Source organism: Entelurus aequoreus, linkage group LG05 (genome assembly GCF_033978785.1).
Source record: "Entelurus aequoreus isolate RoL-2023_Sb linkage group LG05, RoL_Eaeq_v1.1, whole genome shotgun sequence".
NCBI lineage: Eukaryota > Metazoa > Chordata > Actinopteri > Syngnathiformes > Syngnathidae > Entelurus > Entelurus aequoreus.
Genome location: NC_084735.1, coordinates 29,625,664 through 29,642,974, shown reverse-complemented (window position 1 = coordinate 29,642,974; position 17,311 = coordinate 29,625,664). Strand labels below are relative to the sequence as shown.

At 39.3% G+C, this 17,311-nt stretch overlaps 1 protein-coding gene across 1 annotated transcript in view; it reads left to right on the top strand.

Moving 5' to 3' along the window:
- Positions 1-17,311, top strand: part of LOC133650442 (GDNF family receptor alpha-4-like) — a 59,349-nt gene that overhangs the window by 28,422 nt on the left and 13,616 nt on the right. Inside the window, exons 2-6 of the mRNA XM_062047672.1 lie at positions 7,879-8,145; positions 11,443-11,535; positions 11,622-11,991; positions 13,735-13,844; positions 16,925-17,059. Coding sequence (XP_061903656.1) covers positions 7,879-8,145; positions 11,443-11,535; positions 11,622-11,991; positions 13,735-13,844; positions 16,925-17,059 — 975 coding nt within the window. The remainder of the gene's footprint in view (positions 1-7,878; positions 8,146-11,442; positions 11,536-11,621; positions 11,992-13,734; positions 13,845-16,924; positions 17,060-17,311) is intronic.

Here is a 17,311-nt window from a genome sequence, read left to right as displayed (position 1 = left end):
AACAATCTTACGAAAAGTGGGACGCAGAAAAAGCTACCTCAGCTCGCCTGTCGTCCTTCCATTGCCTCCTCAAATCCTGTGACTTGCATGCAGCAGGAATATCTTCCCGTCACACACCCTCCCGTCTCTCCCAGCAGACCTCCCACTCCTTCGCCACGCTCTCCTCTCATATCCAGTTACTGGCCAGCAGCGTGGATGGTCGGCCATCCATCCCACGCTTTTTGAATGGCTTGAAGATAAATTGGCCGCAGCCAATCACTTCCCTGTGAACGCCGGCGCGTGGTCCTCCCATGAACGCTGTTAACCTTCATCATCTTTTCCTGCGCACATCGAATTAATCACCCCAGTGAGAAATCAATAGAGTGTATTATAGCGCACATATCACAGTAATTCATCTCCAGTTCTTCTTCAAGCACTTACCCTACTGTTGCCAGAGGAGTTAGGTTAAACAATGAGCATAACTGAGTAGTCAGACAGTTTTCACAGATCTAACACCGTTGCTTTATGTGAGCGTTGGAATAATCTAAGAATCCTACTGTTTGGATAAGATAAGCGTTGTCTTTATGAGACTATGATCGTTTTCCCGCCTCAGCCTGTGGCGTCACGGCAGGAGCCATGGCCGGTCTCCTGCAGCGGCAATAAAGCGTGGCCTCCGTTTATGATATATTTCACGCGTGAGCGAGACCTGGACCTCATGTGGCGTCTGAGATTACCAAACGTGCAGCAAGCAGAATGGGATGACAGCTGCGCTTTGCAACTCCGGTCGCCAGCAGCTTAATCAGAGCATGTGACCGATCATAACACAATGCTATGTATTTGTGTGTAATCTATATGTTAATACATGGGCGCATGCGTGCACCCATCTATGTTAATAGATATTTCTTTACATATCACCCATCACTTCCTTAGATATACCTGCACAATGCAATACATGCGCCGTTCAAAAAATCTTCTTTTACACAGATAATAATGAAAGGCATTCATTGAACATTATGATTACTAACCTAGTTTGCATTGTAGGGCGGCCAAAAAATATCTGTTTCTTAGCTGTGGTCCGTAAGGGCCGTTGTAATAACATTTTCCAACAACCTCAAACAAACAGAAGAAGTCCGCAGCTAAAGTCGTAGAGTGGTTTCTTAAGCGCAAAAATTATGAATAAAGTAGTGAAGCTGTATTTTAATCTGCACTTGAATTGTATTGACAATTTAGTTAGGAAACAAGTTAATTGTAAATTGTGTTTATTTGTTTTAGCACAACATAGGTGTATGTAAATGTATTTGTTCTCAGTTATTTCAGTCCCTTCTTTATTTTTCTAATCAGCCTGCCCAAGGTTTATGTGTTGAATAAATAGCAATCTTTGTGATTAACACATGGTTTCATACAAGGTTGTAAACTATTAATAAGTTAGACATAACCATATATTATATTAAAATCAAGAGTAAAAATACTAATTCAGTGTTAATAGTTGAGTGGGCCCTTGGCACCTCTGTAGTGGTAAAGTTGGGCCCCAGGGTCAAAAAGGTTAAGATCCCCTGCCCTATTGTACATTGCCCTGAGAGCTGTTTATAATATTGCACTACTCACACTCAATTTACAAACTTAATTGGTTCTTGAACAGGGTTCGTAAATAGAAAAGTTTGTATAGTGAAGCAAATTTGTAAACATAAATAATGGGTTACAGCCTCGACAAAAGTCTATATTTTAGTAAAAGTTTTTATATTTGAACACAATATAAAGCACTATACAGTAGTGTATATCAAACAAACATAGCAAGGGGGTGATGGATGAACTTTCTAGCTTAACTGTCCTTACCTGCCAACACGCACAGACACACTGTCACTAGCCATGTGGTGCACTCCCAGTTTGAAATCACAAACTCCTTAACGTTACCAGCCAGTTAGATATAATGATTAAGAATACAAAAATAAATCCACTTTACCTTGTCGCTTATTATTCTGGGCGTGCAGTGGAATGGAAAGGCAGTGTCGACTACTCTGTGGACACTTCCTGAATGTTTCAAATCACACCGCTTTTCAATTGCTTTCTTTTGATTCATATTGAGCTAACAAAACTAGAAAAATGTTTTAAAAGGCCAAAAAAAAAACAATCTTAAAAAGCACACAAAGTATCACAGTAGCTAACGACAGCACTGCTGCTGTGCTGACTGAATGAGCATCAGAGATTGATCAGCGCGCCCGCAATGGATGTGTTGCCAAGTACAAAATGGTTGGATGAAACGTTCGTACACTGAGACAAGGTTCATAAAACTAAGCATATTTTTATTCGGTCTCTGATTTTTAAATCGAAAAGTTCTTACCAGAGGTGGGACCAAGTCATTGCTTTGCAAGTCACAAGTAAGTCTCAAGTCTTTGCCCTCAAGTCTCGAGTCAAGTCCCGAGTCAAGACAGGCAAGTCCCGAGTCAAGTCCAAAGTCAAGACTAGAAAGTCTCAAGTCAAGTCCCAAGTCCTGCATTTTGAGTTTCGAGTCCTTTCAAGTCCTTTTAACCACAGACTAATATTTTTACACAGATTGTGTATGCTTTTAAAACGCTGTATTTATTTATTAAAACAAGTGCATTTGAAATTGCAGGGAAAAAAATAGTGCTGACATTGCAATTCATAATAGCACTATTATCCAGTCATTTTAATAGTTTAAACAATTTTAAACATTTAACTCATTCCTTTACAGAATAAACACATTTGCAAAAACAAACATTAACATACTATTGGTTGTATTTTATGAAAATAATAGAACCACAGAGTTGAGAAGGAGCAAAGATCTTCAATATTTGTATGTGAAAATCACAAAGAAATCTTCCGGGGGAGATGACACCCCTACAGGGGTTTGGTTTACAAACTTTCAGCCCCACCTGAAACAAAATTCACCAGCCGCCACTGATTATGATGCATTCTCATTTTAGGCAAAATACAAGACAATACTTTCTTAACAGTATAATTGTAACCAGGAATAAGTCTTCACGTAACAATATTCAAATACTAACATTGTTGGGTAAGACAGCATTTGGTTATATTCTGAATCCAGTGAAACAGATTGGTGGTTTTAGCTGATATAAAGACTTTCAGGTGTTTATATATGTTTATGTTTAAGTATTTGGCGGACGCTTTTATTCAAAGCGACATACATAAAAAATACATATAAAACAATCACTGTAAACATTATCATTTAAGGGAAGAATGTAATAGAAAATATCAATACAAAGTGTCAAGACAGAATAAACTCTCTGCTGCTGCAGTCTATAGGTCCCTAAGATATATAGATATGTAATGAATTCATACATTGTTTATGTAGGATATATGCATGTATATATAACCTAATCATATTGTTTCTTCAACTTAAAAATAGCTGACCGTTTTTTTCCCCCTTCTGTGGGATTATATTCCCAGTTTTGATCTCGGACGTCTGGCCATTTATAGTGTATAAGAATATTATATTACTGTTAAGCAAACTATGAATAATAAAAACGCCAAAGCATGTGTCCGTTATCATAGCTACACGTTTGACAAAAAAAGCGCGTGAAAATCAGTGGTTTTCAGTGAGGTAAAATGAATTAAATTCGCTGACAGTTCATTGCTCCTGCCAAATGAATTGCACTGAGTGGAGCGGATCACCACTCCAAGATGGCGGCGCCGCGTCTCGTCTGTGCCAATAGGCAGTAGCGCTCAATGCTGCGTACCCTTATAAGATGTCTATGGTTATAATGTTAGCAGTGAGTTTGCAGCCTCACTGATTTAACTACACAGCAAATAAAAGTAATGTTACTTAGCCAATAAACGTTATCTTACATTCAAAACTTACCCTTCTTTGTGGAACTTCAAATGTCGAACGAAGTTGGAAGTTGTTGCGTCTCCGTCTGTAATATTCGAACTGCGTGATTTGCATACGGCAATTCGTTTTTTGTTGACCAAGTCGTAGTTTTTATACCCGAACGAAACCAACTTTGGCATAATTGTTTCTCTCTGCCGCATTGTTTGATAACTCATGTTCGGTGGTTGTCCTGCAATTTGATTGGATGAGAGCTGTGGGATGAAAACAACGTAGATCTAATTTGATTGGCTATTGTACTGACAGCACACCAGCTGACAAGCAGCACACACGCTTATAGACACAGACGTAGAAAATGAAAGATACGGAGCGCTCCCAAATAACTTTTTAATCTTTGGGTTTTGGGGAAAGTAGCAAGTCATGTCAAGTCAAAAGCTTCAAGTCCAAGTGAAGTCACAAGTCATTGATGTTAAAGTCTAAGTCGAGTTGCAAGTCTCTTTACATTTTGTCAAGTCGAGTCTAAAGTCATCAAATTCATGACTCGAGTCTGACTCGAGTCCAAGTCATGTGACTCGAGTCCACACCTCTGGTTCTTACAATAAGGAGCTTGCAAATTGAGGTTCCACTGTATTTGTGGCGGTGAGACAAGTGAGCAAAAAAACACGTAAAAACCAAAATAAAATATTAAGAAACAAACCTTTTCCTGTTGCTTCTTTTTTCTTTTTTTATGTCACAAAAAAGAGTCACCTGTGAGGGAAAGGGCCCAAAGCAGGACAAACTGCTCAATGAAAAGAATTGACATGTGTGTTCATGCTAAAGTCCCCAAAAGTGTCACATTTTTAAAAAAGAGTATCAAGATGGTCTGAATACTCACAAACCAGAGCAATTAAGTTGCTAAGTTGGCACCATCGCCCCTTGGTTTGTATTTGTATTTACTGTCAGACCTGCACTGCAACTGTTTAACGATGCAGCGAATGATATAAAACATATTGATTAATTTATATTCAATGGAACCTGGAGTTAGGTTCGATTTACGAACCTTTAGATAGCGCCACGTATGCCTGTATGTGTGAATAATGTACACATGCCTAATTAATTCATTTATTTTGTGTACCTCTGAAGACCTTAGAGCAGGGGTCTGCAACCCAAAATGTTGAAAGAGCCATATTGGACCAAAAATACAACAACAAATCTGTCTGGAGCCGCCTAAAAAATTAAAAGCCATCTTACATACAGATAGTGGGTCATGAGATATAAATTGAATTAAGAGGACTTAAATTAAACTAAATGACCTCAAATATACCCACTAATGAGGCATAATGATGCAATATGTACATATTGCTAGCCTAAATAGCATGTTAGCATCGATTAGCTTGCAGTCATGCAGTGACCAAATATGTCTGATTAGTACTCCACACAAGTCAATAACATCAACAAAACTCACCTTTGTGAATTCACGCACAACGTTAAAAGTTTGGTGGACAAAATGAGACAGAAAAAGAAGTGGCATAAAACACGTCCTAGAAAGTCGGAGAAAGTTGTACATGTAAACAAACTACGGTGAGTTCAAGGACCGCCAAAATGAGTAGGAGAAAATGGCGCTCGCCAAATACTCGAATCAGTGAAGCATGTTTAATATAAACAGTGTGCTTTATAACAATTAGGGAGGTTTGTGTCATGTTTGTCCTCCTACAGAAACCATATTAAAACAAAAAATATATATTTTTTCCCCCTCATCTTTTTCCATTTTTCATACATTTTTGAAAAAGCTCCAGAGAGCCACTAGGGGGGCGCTAAAGAGCCGCATGCGGCTCTAGAGCCGCGGGTTGCCAACCCCCGCCTTTGTGTGCTGCCATTTTGCTGACATCACTTACTGTTATATTGTATAAATCCATCCATCCATTTACTACCGCTTGTCCCTTTCGGGGTCGCGGGGGGTGCTGGATCCTATCTCAGCTGCATTTGGGCGGTAGGCGGGGTACACCCTGGACAAGTCGCCACCTCATCACAGGGCCAACACAGATAGACAGACAACATTCACACTCACATTCACACACTAGGGCCAATTTTAGTGTTGCCAATCAACCTATCCCCAGGTGCATGTCTTTGGAGGTGGGAGGAAGCCGGAGTACCCGGAGGGAACCCGCGCAGCCACGGGGAGAACATGCACTAACCCCTGTGTCACCGTGCTGCCCTATTGTGTATATATATATATATATATATATATATATATATATATATATATATATATATATATATATATATATATATATATATATATATATATATATATGTATATATATATATATGTATATATATATATATATATATATATATATATATATATATATACATATATATATATATATATATATATATATATATATATATATATATATATATATATATATATATACACAGTATCATACAGTGTATATATATATATATCAATCAATCAATCAATGTTTATTTATATAGCCCTAAATCACAAGTGTCTCAAAGGGCTATATATGTATATATATATATATATATATATATATATATATATATATATATATATATATATATATATATATATATATATATATATATATATATATATATATATATATATATATATATATACATATATATATATATATATATATATATATATATATATATATATATATATATATATATATATATATATATATATATATATATATATATGTGTATGTGTGTGTATATATATATGTGTATATACATATGTACATATGTATGTATATATATACATACATGTGTATATATATATATATATATATATATATATATATATATATATATATATATATATATATATATATATATATATATATATATGTATATATATATATATATACATATATATATATATATATATATATATATATATATATATATATATATATATGTATATATATATATATACATATATATATATATATATATATATATATATATATATATATATATATATATATATATATATATATATATATATATATATATATATATGTATGTGTGTGTATATATATGTGTATATACATATGTGCATATGTATGTATATATATACATACATGTGTATATACATATGTACATATGTATGTATATACATACATACATATGTACATGCATATACAGTATATACATTATAGTGTCTTCAAACTTCATACTTTTTCTAAAATCTTTTGTTGAGGCTCGAACCAATTGTTAATGTTTACATTGTTTCTTATGGTGAACTCTGCTTTAATATACACACTTTTTAATTTACGAACCATGTTCAAGAGCCATTTAAGTCCATAAATCGAGGTTCTACTGTACAATTGAAGGCAAAATAGTTATGTACATAGCATACGTGCACTATATGAGTATATAGTGTGCAATGCAATGTTGCACTAACAAATACAGGAATGTATTTGTCATTCTGTGGTTTGCATCGACTATTTTTGATTGCTGGCAGTCAATTAGATTTTTCTGCAAATGCTGCAGCCATGATCAATATTGTGCAGGTTGGCGAAGCGCAGACACACACCTAAGACTTGGCTGTGTGACAACATTGTTTTTGATGCAGGAGACTAATATCAGCACAAATTATGTACCTAATAGTAACTATTAGCAGTTTGGAACTTTATAACTTGAGAAATGAGGAAAACATTATTTTGAAATAGAGGATATTGTGCACTGTGAGATGATAAAGAGTGTGCTCACTTTGCATTGTTGTGTCACAAGCATAACGCTTCTGGGTTGAGACATGGCCACAATATTAGCTGACTGCTTATTTGGATTTGTTCCAGAAGCTTGGATGGCCCCTGAATGTCAATCAATCCAATCAACACCCCCACTGTGGTGTTTTATGGCCATATAGTGAATGAAGAACACTTGTGTGCTTTCAATTTAATCTTCCTTACAGTTATTATAATGAGTAGTTCTACAGGGCGTCCACAGAGCACGATTAATTTGATCTGTTGCCTTAATTACAACCTATTTAGCTGAACACCTCACAGCGGGACAATTAACCCCCACAGCTAAGCACATTTTACACAAACACAAAAGTATCTCTGTGTCTCCTTCAGGTAGCGTGCCGGTGTCGGCCTCCTTAGACTGTCTGGTGGCCGAGCAGGGATGCGTCCAGGAGCATTCCTGCATGGTACCGTACCGCCTGCTCGAGTACTGTGTGGCAGAGGAAGCGGTTTCGCCCCTCGGCCCGGAAGCCCGCACAGAGTGCCTTGAGGCTCAGAACTCCTTGCATCACCATCGCCCCCTTCAAGTGTGCAAATGTCATCGTGGCTCACGCAGGGAAGAACACTGCCTCAGGGTCTACTGGACTGTAAGGTTTGGAGGTGGGTTTTAAGCCCTGCCATCTGTGTGTGTGTGTGTTTGTTTTTTTACTTAAGCTTGCCGTACACACACCGGCATAATGTACTGAGAGATGTATGAGAAATCCTGCCTTTATGAACATTTTATTGGCACTCTGTAGATTGCAGACCTAATTTGGATTAGCCTCAAACTGTACGCCTTTATATCTTACTTGTACTATGTGTATATGCTTCTATTTTGTCATACATATGCATCATCATTCATTTAAAATTAAGTAATGTGAAAAAAGATGGGAAATTGGGGATCTGCAACTTTATCTCGTGTCCAAAATTGTCCAATAAGACCAGAAAATGTTAGATTTGTCGCTAGTGGCACTGAACAAAAAAAGACAATCCAGATGGGTCTGAATTCGCTAAATGTAACGACACAACTGTTAAATTGGCAACACTCGGCCCCATTCAGCAATAAGTTCCTAACTTTTCCTCTTATCTTTCTTCCTAAGGGATTTCCTAAGAGGAGTCCATTCAAATTCATGACGTGTAAACGGCCAAATTGTTCCCAACTGCTGTTCTTAAGTTGCTGAATGCCAAATGGTTGGCGCTTGTGTGTCTATCATAATTTGCATATAAACACGCCCTTATTTCCCCAATATGCATATTCAAACACCCTTAATTCCGTAATTTGCATAGGTAAACGCCCTTAATTCTCCATATAAGGGCACAATTCCGGCGGAAAAGCCGAACATCAAACACACGGAGAAAACAGATTGGAACAGATTACAGAAGATAAATTTGTATTATCCCGTGGGGGAAATACATAATGTCGAAACATAAGTTTAAGAAAGGGGGGACTGCTCTCAGTAGCCTAAAGCGTTCAAATAAATATTTGTCACTTCGGGCAAATAGGTCTACATGGTCGTGAAATATGCGCTCCCTCCCTAGGGCTCGATCTGCGGCATCTTGCAGTAGCAGCAAAAGCATTGCCATTGTGTGAGTTGAGTATTTTAAAGAGTCACCAATCACTAAATCAATTCCCCGGTAATTGATGATTGTGTGTGTGTGTGTGTGCGTGCAGCACTCGTACATTTTATTCTTACCTACGAACAAATCCCAGCTACGAAAACATTGGTGAATACAAAAATCTCCTTAAAAACTTCGTAAGTGGGCCTAAAAACAAAACATGTTCTTAAGAACGGTTGCTGAATGGGGCCCACTGACTTTACTCTGTTAGAAAGCAGAGTTTCGATTATGGCGTCAAAACAATGCCAAAATCCACGCGGATAGAAACCATGATCAGGCGCGCCAAAAAGCCTCTCCTTGCACGTGCGCGGAGTTCCTCCCTTTTGGCACTTTAAAGGCGGGCATTGAATACACGGTGCGGTTACTACCTTCTAAATGGTCGCTTTAAATGCCAACTTTCTCCTGGTCAGAGCCAGTCCGAGGAAACCTGTCGCTGTCAAACTGTGTGACACTTCAGAAGAAGAATAGCATCTTTAGACAAAATAACCCAATTAGAGATGTAACAAGAAACGGTCTTAATGATAACCGCGATAGAACTCTCGACTGTTACTATTACCGTACACCTATCTAAACTACAGTATATAAACACATTGCTGTCTGAGCAGCTAAGATATTCAATTGTGCACTCTTACCAAGCTGGGCTCTCTTAGACAGAGTGATCATTCCATGCTCAAAGGAATACAGGGTAAGATGCCAAAACATCCACCAGAAATGTGATTTTATTAGGTTCTTTTCATTTCAATAAATCTTAAAGTGCCACAATACACTGCTCAGTGTAAGTGTCCACCCTGATACTGGAAGATCGTGAGTTCATTACCCGGCCGAGTCATACCAAAGACTATAAAAATGGGACCCATTGCCTCCCTGCTTGGCACTCAGCATCAAGGGTTAGAATTGGGGGTTAAATCACCAAAAGGATTCCCGAACGCGGCCACCACTGCTGCTCACTGCTCCCCTCACCTCCAAGGGGGTGAACATGGGGATGGGTCAAATGCAGAGGATAATTTCACCACACCTCGTGTGTGTGTGTGACTCTCTTTGGTACTTTGACTTGAACTTTAATACAAACCGACATTTAAAACATTAAAAGCTTAGGAATGAGAACATATACAATACTGAGACTAAAACACTGTCAGTGAAGCATAAGAAACACTTAGTCAAAAGATTTCTGTGCATGTGTCAGCATTTTTCCAGCCCATACAATACCGTGATAATGATGATAACGGTGATCATTTTGGTCACAATAACAGTCATATGAATTTTTCATATCGTTACATCCCTAAACCCAATGTTAGTGTATTTTGTATTTTGTTTTACACGGTAGAAAATGGATGGATAGACTACAACCTACTAAATGATGACATTGCCATTTAATATGATATAATGTGAACAACTTTTTTTAACAACTTGATATTGTTAAAGATAGCTTGTTGTAGCTAACAATCAATTTAAATAAGTATTGTAATATTTAGTTATTTAACTATTTAATTAATTGTTCCAATATTTGATTATTTAACAGTTTAATTATTTATTTTATGATTTCATTAATTATTTCATATTGTAAATAAGTATTTCATGATTGAATTATTTCACAATTGAATTCATTATTTATCCAACTAATTAAGGCTGCACGCACAAAGACAGTTCTCTTTTTGTGCGCTGATTATGGTTTCCAAGGGCAGGTTTTGTCACTATCTACGGTACTACTGTCAGGACAAGCTGCATTCTTAGACATTTCCATTGTGATGTGTTCATGATCAGGAGCATAACAGATAGCTAAATGTAATAGTGGTGGTCCCAATTTATTTGTTCCCAAAAAATGAAGGAATGGGAAACAATGTGATTTCAGGCATTAAAAATGTGAGGTCAGGTTTTGTTTTGTTAAAATTTTCATGAGAATTACACTCTCAAATACAGCTCAAATGCATGTTTTGTTCCCTAGTTAGTTAGTAGAATGACTCAAAAACGAGTCAAAGTCAACATCAATAACTCATTCTATAAAGTTGTTGATTAAGGAATGTATTTATATGTTTTGTGCTGCTCACATTGGGGCCAAGTATTGCAGTTATCCAGCAGATGGAGCTGTGGTGAAAAAAGCGGGGACATGTGTGGCTGTTCGCACAAAGTTTGTAAAGTGAGATACCACAACCCCCTATAAGACTGCATGAAAGCAGATCAAGTTAGACAGACAATGTTATGATGCATCACTGTATTGGATCTCATTAGAATGTGTAGGGGTACCTAATGGGGTGCCCAGTGAGTGTATTTAATGAAAACAAGATGCTTCACTTCTGTTTTCAGCATATGATGAGTATGAAATATCTCCATATGAAGAACTGGAGTTGAATCTGGTGCGAAACATTGAGATGTCGCACATGGCCTCCATCATGGCGGGTAAAGCTACCCATACCAATGAATAATCAGGATTCATTGAGCGTTATTGTTTCATGATCGACACAAAACTGTTCTCTTCCCGAAAGCTTCCTCTGTGTCCGTCGACGGACACAATCAGTGTCTGAAGGCCGCCCAGGACTGCGGCCTTTTTGAGAAATGCGGCTCCCTGCGCTCAGAGTACGTGGTGGCGTGCACCAAGCGAGCGGCTGCCTCCGACAGCAGCTGCAACCGACAAAAATGCCACAGAGCCCTGCGGCGCTTCCTGGAGCGCGTCCCCGAGGAGTACAGCTTTGCGTTGCTTTTCTGCCCCTGCTCCGATACCTTATGCGGGGAGCGCCGGAGGAAAACCATCGTCCCGTCTTGTTCCTACGAGGAGAGCGCCAGGGGCGACGACCGAGTGGGCAAGCCCAACTGCCTCAGCCTGCAGAACTACTGCTCCAGAGACGAGCTGTGTAGGTGAGGACGTTTTGCATTAGAGAGCTGAAGTTGGGGGTCTGAGGTGAATTATCAGGCAGGACTGGGACCTTGAGCACACTCACCTCATGCATCACATGTTCTTCTGTTGTGTTCATGCATGCGTGTTGTGTGAAACACATCTCAGTTCATCCTTTATGTGAGAACATCCATAGTAGCAACAGGCTTATTGATAGTCATATGTTTGTATTTATTGAATGACATTGTATACCACCTGAATATTTATTAAATGTTTTCTTTCTCTTACTTAGCTTTTTGTAGGGAAAACATAGCATATACCGTATTTTCCAGACTATAAGCCGCTTATATATATTTTTTACAGCGCTTTGATCCCTGCGGCTTATTGAAGGGTGCAGCTGAATTATGGATTTTTCTTCGCTAACGGCTGTAATGTTTTGTAATTAACAAATAGTTTTCACATTAAACCGACAGAGACACTGAAAAGGTCTGTTACAAGTTCGCTCACTGCAGGTGCTGCGAGTTGAAAATGTACTTCCTGTTTCGTGCCTTGAACCAGAAGTATAACTGTCCATAGCATTTCTGCCCAAAAGGATTCTTCATTCATCACTCCAAGCAATGTTTGTAAGTTTTACAGTATTACTAAGACAATTTCTACTTACTAAACCGTCCCATGAGTGATGTCTGTAGGAGTGTTATAATGCATATATGTACGTGCTATCGTGATAATAATCAAGCCAGCGTCGTTAGCATTTACGAATATGCTAACATGTTTACTGTGTTAGTATTATTAACCTACAATGGCATTCTTTTTGTATTGTTTCAGTTTCGTAAATTCTCCCAAATGTCACCGTGAAGTTTATTGTGTCTGTTAAGCTGATTGGAAAGCTAGCTTCGACAGCTAGTGGGTCCATGACGATGACTTTTGTTTTGTTTAATCAGGCGTTTAACTGTCATTTTACAGAAACCATTGGCCCTAGTGTGTGAATATGAGTGTGAATGTTGTCTGTCTATCTGTGTTGGCCCTGTGATGAGGTGGCGACTTGTCCAGGGTGTACCCCGCCTTCCGCCCGAATGCAGCTGAGATAGGCTCCAGCACCCACCGCGACCCCGTAAGGGACAAGCGGTAGAACATGGATGGATGGATGGGCATTTGGAAACAATTACGAAATGTAAATAAACATTTACTAAATATTTTGTACCAGTATATATCTGCGGCTTATAGTCCGGTGTGGCTAATATTAATTTCTTATCAAATTTGGTGGATGCGATTTAAATACCGGTGTGCTCTATAGCCTGGAAAATATGGTAGTCTAGCAATCTTGTGACTTTTTTTTTTAAATAAATGATTTGTTTGTGTTTTTTATCTAAAGGAAACTACCCCAAACACTCAGAGAAACATGCTTTTCATTTCCATTAGAAAATAATCAATGCATAACAATTTATTTGTTAGTGGCAGTGATGCAATGAAAGCAGTTATTTGGGCCAGTAACGACACACAAAATATTTTTTTAGAAGCTCATGTATTGCATTGTGCACTCTGCTTTCATCTACCAGGCCATTCAAATGCATGAGAAAACCCAGAAGACATCCAGTGGGATACTTTGTGGCCGTCGACAGCCATGCATTTTTATTTCATTCGGTTTTTATTGTTTGCTAGACATAAAGCATAATCACTATATCTGACCATCAACACATATTGAATCCAGCTTTTGCAGACTTGTGAAAACATGTTTTCACTGTTATGGTTTTGTGTGTGTGCTTCAGATCCCGCTTTGCTGATTTCCAACACAACTGTCAGCCAGCTCCTCTCTCAGCTTCTGGCTGCATGCGAGAGAGCAGAGCCATGTGCCTCAAGGCCTACGCTGGACTCATAGGTGAGTCAATGAAAGGGGAGAGGAAATAGTTCTGGGACCAAATTGGAAAGCTGCACCACGGATTATTAGAAATCACCAGCAGGTGTCTTGCAGTGATATTTGGCTTTTATCATCCTTGCTTTCATCCACAAAGTGACTCTTTATGGTTCCGCAACTAGCAATTGCTGTCTGCAACCACAGCTTTTCAATCCGTCACTGCACTAACATATCATATGCACCATATCAAATCAGCAGCGTCGTACAAAAAAGCTTTTATCAATTACGCCAAATAGCGAAAGTGAAACCGCTTCTATCAGGACATGATCTCGAGAAATTAATCCACGCCTTTATCTCGACTCGTTTAGACTACTGCAATGCCCTGTATGTAGGCATTAGCCAGGCCTCCCTCGCCCGCCTGCAGCTCGTGCAGAACTCTGCTGCTCGTCTGCTAACACAGACCCGCAGACGTGAGCACATCACCCCTATATTAGCGTCCCTTCACTGGCTCCCTGTGCGTTACAGAATCAATTTTAAACTCCTTTTATTTGTTTTTAAATGTCTAAACAACCTCGCGCCAACACATCTCTCCGACCTCCTTCAGCCTTACTGCCCCACCCGATCCCTAAGATCAGCCGATCAGCTGCTACTGACGGTCCCGGACACAAGGCTGAAGCTTAGAGGTGACAGAGCTTTCGCTGCTGCTGCTCCCAAGCTCTGGAACGACCTACCTCTGAGTGTTAGACAAGCCTCCTCTCTTCCTGTTTTTAAATCTCTCTTAAAAACATACTTTTATTCCATGGCTTTTAACACTGAGTGATATCCATCCTGCAATGGCGCCCCATAATACACCTGCTGTGAACCTGTTTTTATGTTTTTATGTTTTTATATTTTATTTATTTATTTTTTATCGTGTTCTGTTTGTGTTGTGTTGTGTTTGCTCGGTTCTCGTATTATTTTTAACCTGCCCATTGTACAGCACTTTGGCTACCCCTGTGGTAAATTTTAAATGTGCTTTATGAATAAAGTTGATTTGATTTGATTTGATATAGGTTCTCTGGTAGCTTTCAATGTGTCACAAGACAAGACTAACAAAATCGAACATGCTTAAACTTTTTTGCAATATTTAACATATTTGCTCCAATACTGGAACACCCACATGGATGGACATTATTAGTTCGTAGCTGCTTGGTCAATTCGTTTTCAGGAGTGATTGACAGGTGTAGGGCCTTATGTCATGATCAACAATCTATATCCACTTATATGCTGGACTAAAGCCCAGTCAGATACAGTATAGCACGATATCCACCTGAGAACCAGCATCCTGTTCAGTGGACATCAATGTTTGGCATAACATGGCCCAAAATTTTACTCACGAGTGCTCAACAAAGACTGGAGTTTCACTGACTCACGAGTGCTCAACGAAGACTGGATTTTCACTGACTCAAAGGTACTCAACAGAAACTGGAGTTTCACTGAATCACTGGTTCTCATAGAAACAAACTGGAGTTTTACAGACTCATGGGTGCACCTCAGAAACTGGAGTTTCACTAGCTAACACATGCTTGACAAGGACTGGAGTTTCACAGACTCACAAGTGCTCTACAGAAACTGGAGTTTCACAGACTCACAAGTGCTCTACAGAAACTGGAGTTTCACTGACTTTTCGGGTGCTCGACAGACACTGGAGTTTCATTGACACTTGACAAAGACTGACATCTCCCTGAGTCATGGGTGCTCGAAGAAGACTGAAGTTTGACTGACTCACAGGTACTCGACAGAGACTGGAGTTTAACTGATTTCAGGAAGCTTAACAGGGACTGCAATTTTACTAACTCTTGGGTGCTTGACAGAGACTGGAGCTTCACTGACTTTTCGTGTGCTCGACAGACACTGGAGTTTCACTGACTCACAGGAGCTCGACAAACACTGAAGTTTCACTGACTCACAGGAGCTCAACAAACTCTGAAGTTTCACTGACTCACAGGTGCTCAACGAAGACTGGATTTTCACTGGCTCAAAGGTACTCAACAGAAACTAGAGTTTCACTGAATCACTGGTGCTTGTAGAAACTGGAGTTTCACAGACTAACAGGGGCACCACAGAAACTGGAGTTTCACTAGCTAACACGTGCTTGACGAAGACTGGAGACTCACAAGCGCTCTACATAAACTGGAGTTTCACTGACTTTTCGGGTGCTCGACAGACACTGGAGTTTCACTGACACTTGACGAAGACGGTTGTCTCCCTGATTCATGGGTGATCGAAGAAGAATTAAGTTCGACTGACTCACAGGTACTCGACAGAGGCTGGAGTTTCACTGACTAACAGGTGCACCACAGAAACTGGAGTTTCACTAGCTAACACGTGCTTGACGAACACTGGAGACTCACAAGCGCTCTACATAAACTAGAGTTTCACTGATTTTTCGGGTGCTCGACAGACACTAGAGTTTCACTGACACTTGACGAAGACGGTTGTCTCCCTGATTCATGGGTGATCGAAGAAGAATGAAGTTCGACTGACTCACAGGTACTCGACAGAGACTGGAGTTTCACTGACTCAAGGAAGCTTGACAGGGACTGCAATTTTACTAACTCTTGGGTGCTTGACAGAGACTGCAGTTTCACTGACTTTTCGGGTGCTCGACAGACATTGGAGTTTCACTGACTCACGGGAGCTCTACAAACACTGAAAGTTTCACTGATTCACAGGTGCTCAACGAAGACTGGATTTTCACTGACTCAAACGTACTCAACAGAAACTGGAGTTTCACTGCATCGCTGGTGCTCGTAGAAACTGGAGTTTCACAGACTCATAGGTGCACCACAGAAACTGGAATTTCACTAGCTAACACATGCTTGACAAAGACTGGAGTTTCACAGACTCACAACTGCTCTACAGAAACTGGAGTTTCACTGACTCTTGACGAAGACTGACGTCTCCCTGAGTCATGGGTGCTCGACGAAGACTGAAACTTTTGATCGTGACTGTACATCGCAAATATTGTCCGTAGTCTGCTTATTCTATTCCAGGAAATGAACATCTTAGCTGTGGAAAATCGGTTGTTTTTTCAATGTTAAAAAGGATGCTGTGTTTTGCAGGCACAATCATGACTCCCAACTACGTGAGCAACAGCAGCACAGAGGTGTCCCAGTGGTGCACGTGTGACGGCAGCGGCAACGAATGGCAGGGCTGCCAGCGCATCCTACACATGTTCAAAAACAACATTTGTCTGCGTGAGTGTCATTTGCTAGGCAAAGCCTTCAGGATGATTTCAAAATAGCTTAAATATTTTTATTACAGTTTTTTTGTGTGCCAAAGTGCAGATTTAATACCATTTACACAGGAAGTGTAAGACCTTCTATGAGCAAGATCATGTGTTTCTTCCTCTTCTCAAGGATCAATACTACAGTATATAAATGAATTGTGGCAATAACTTAGTGGGGGGGTCAGTGTAGAGCAGGGGTGTCCAAACTTTTTCCACTGAG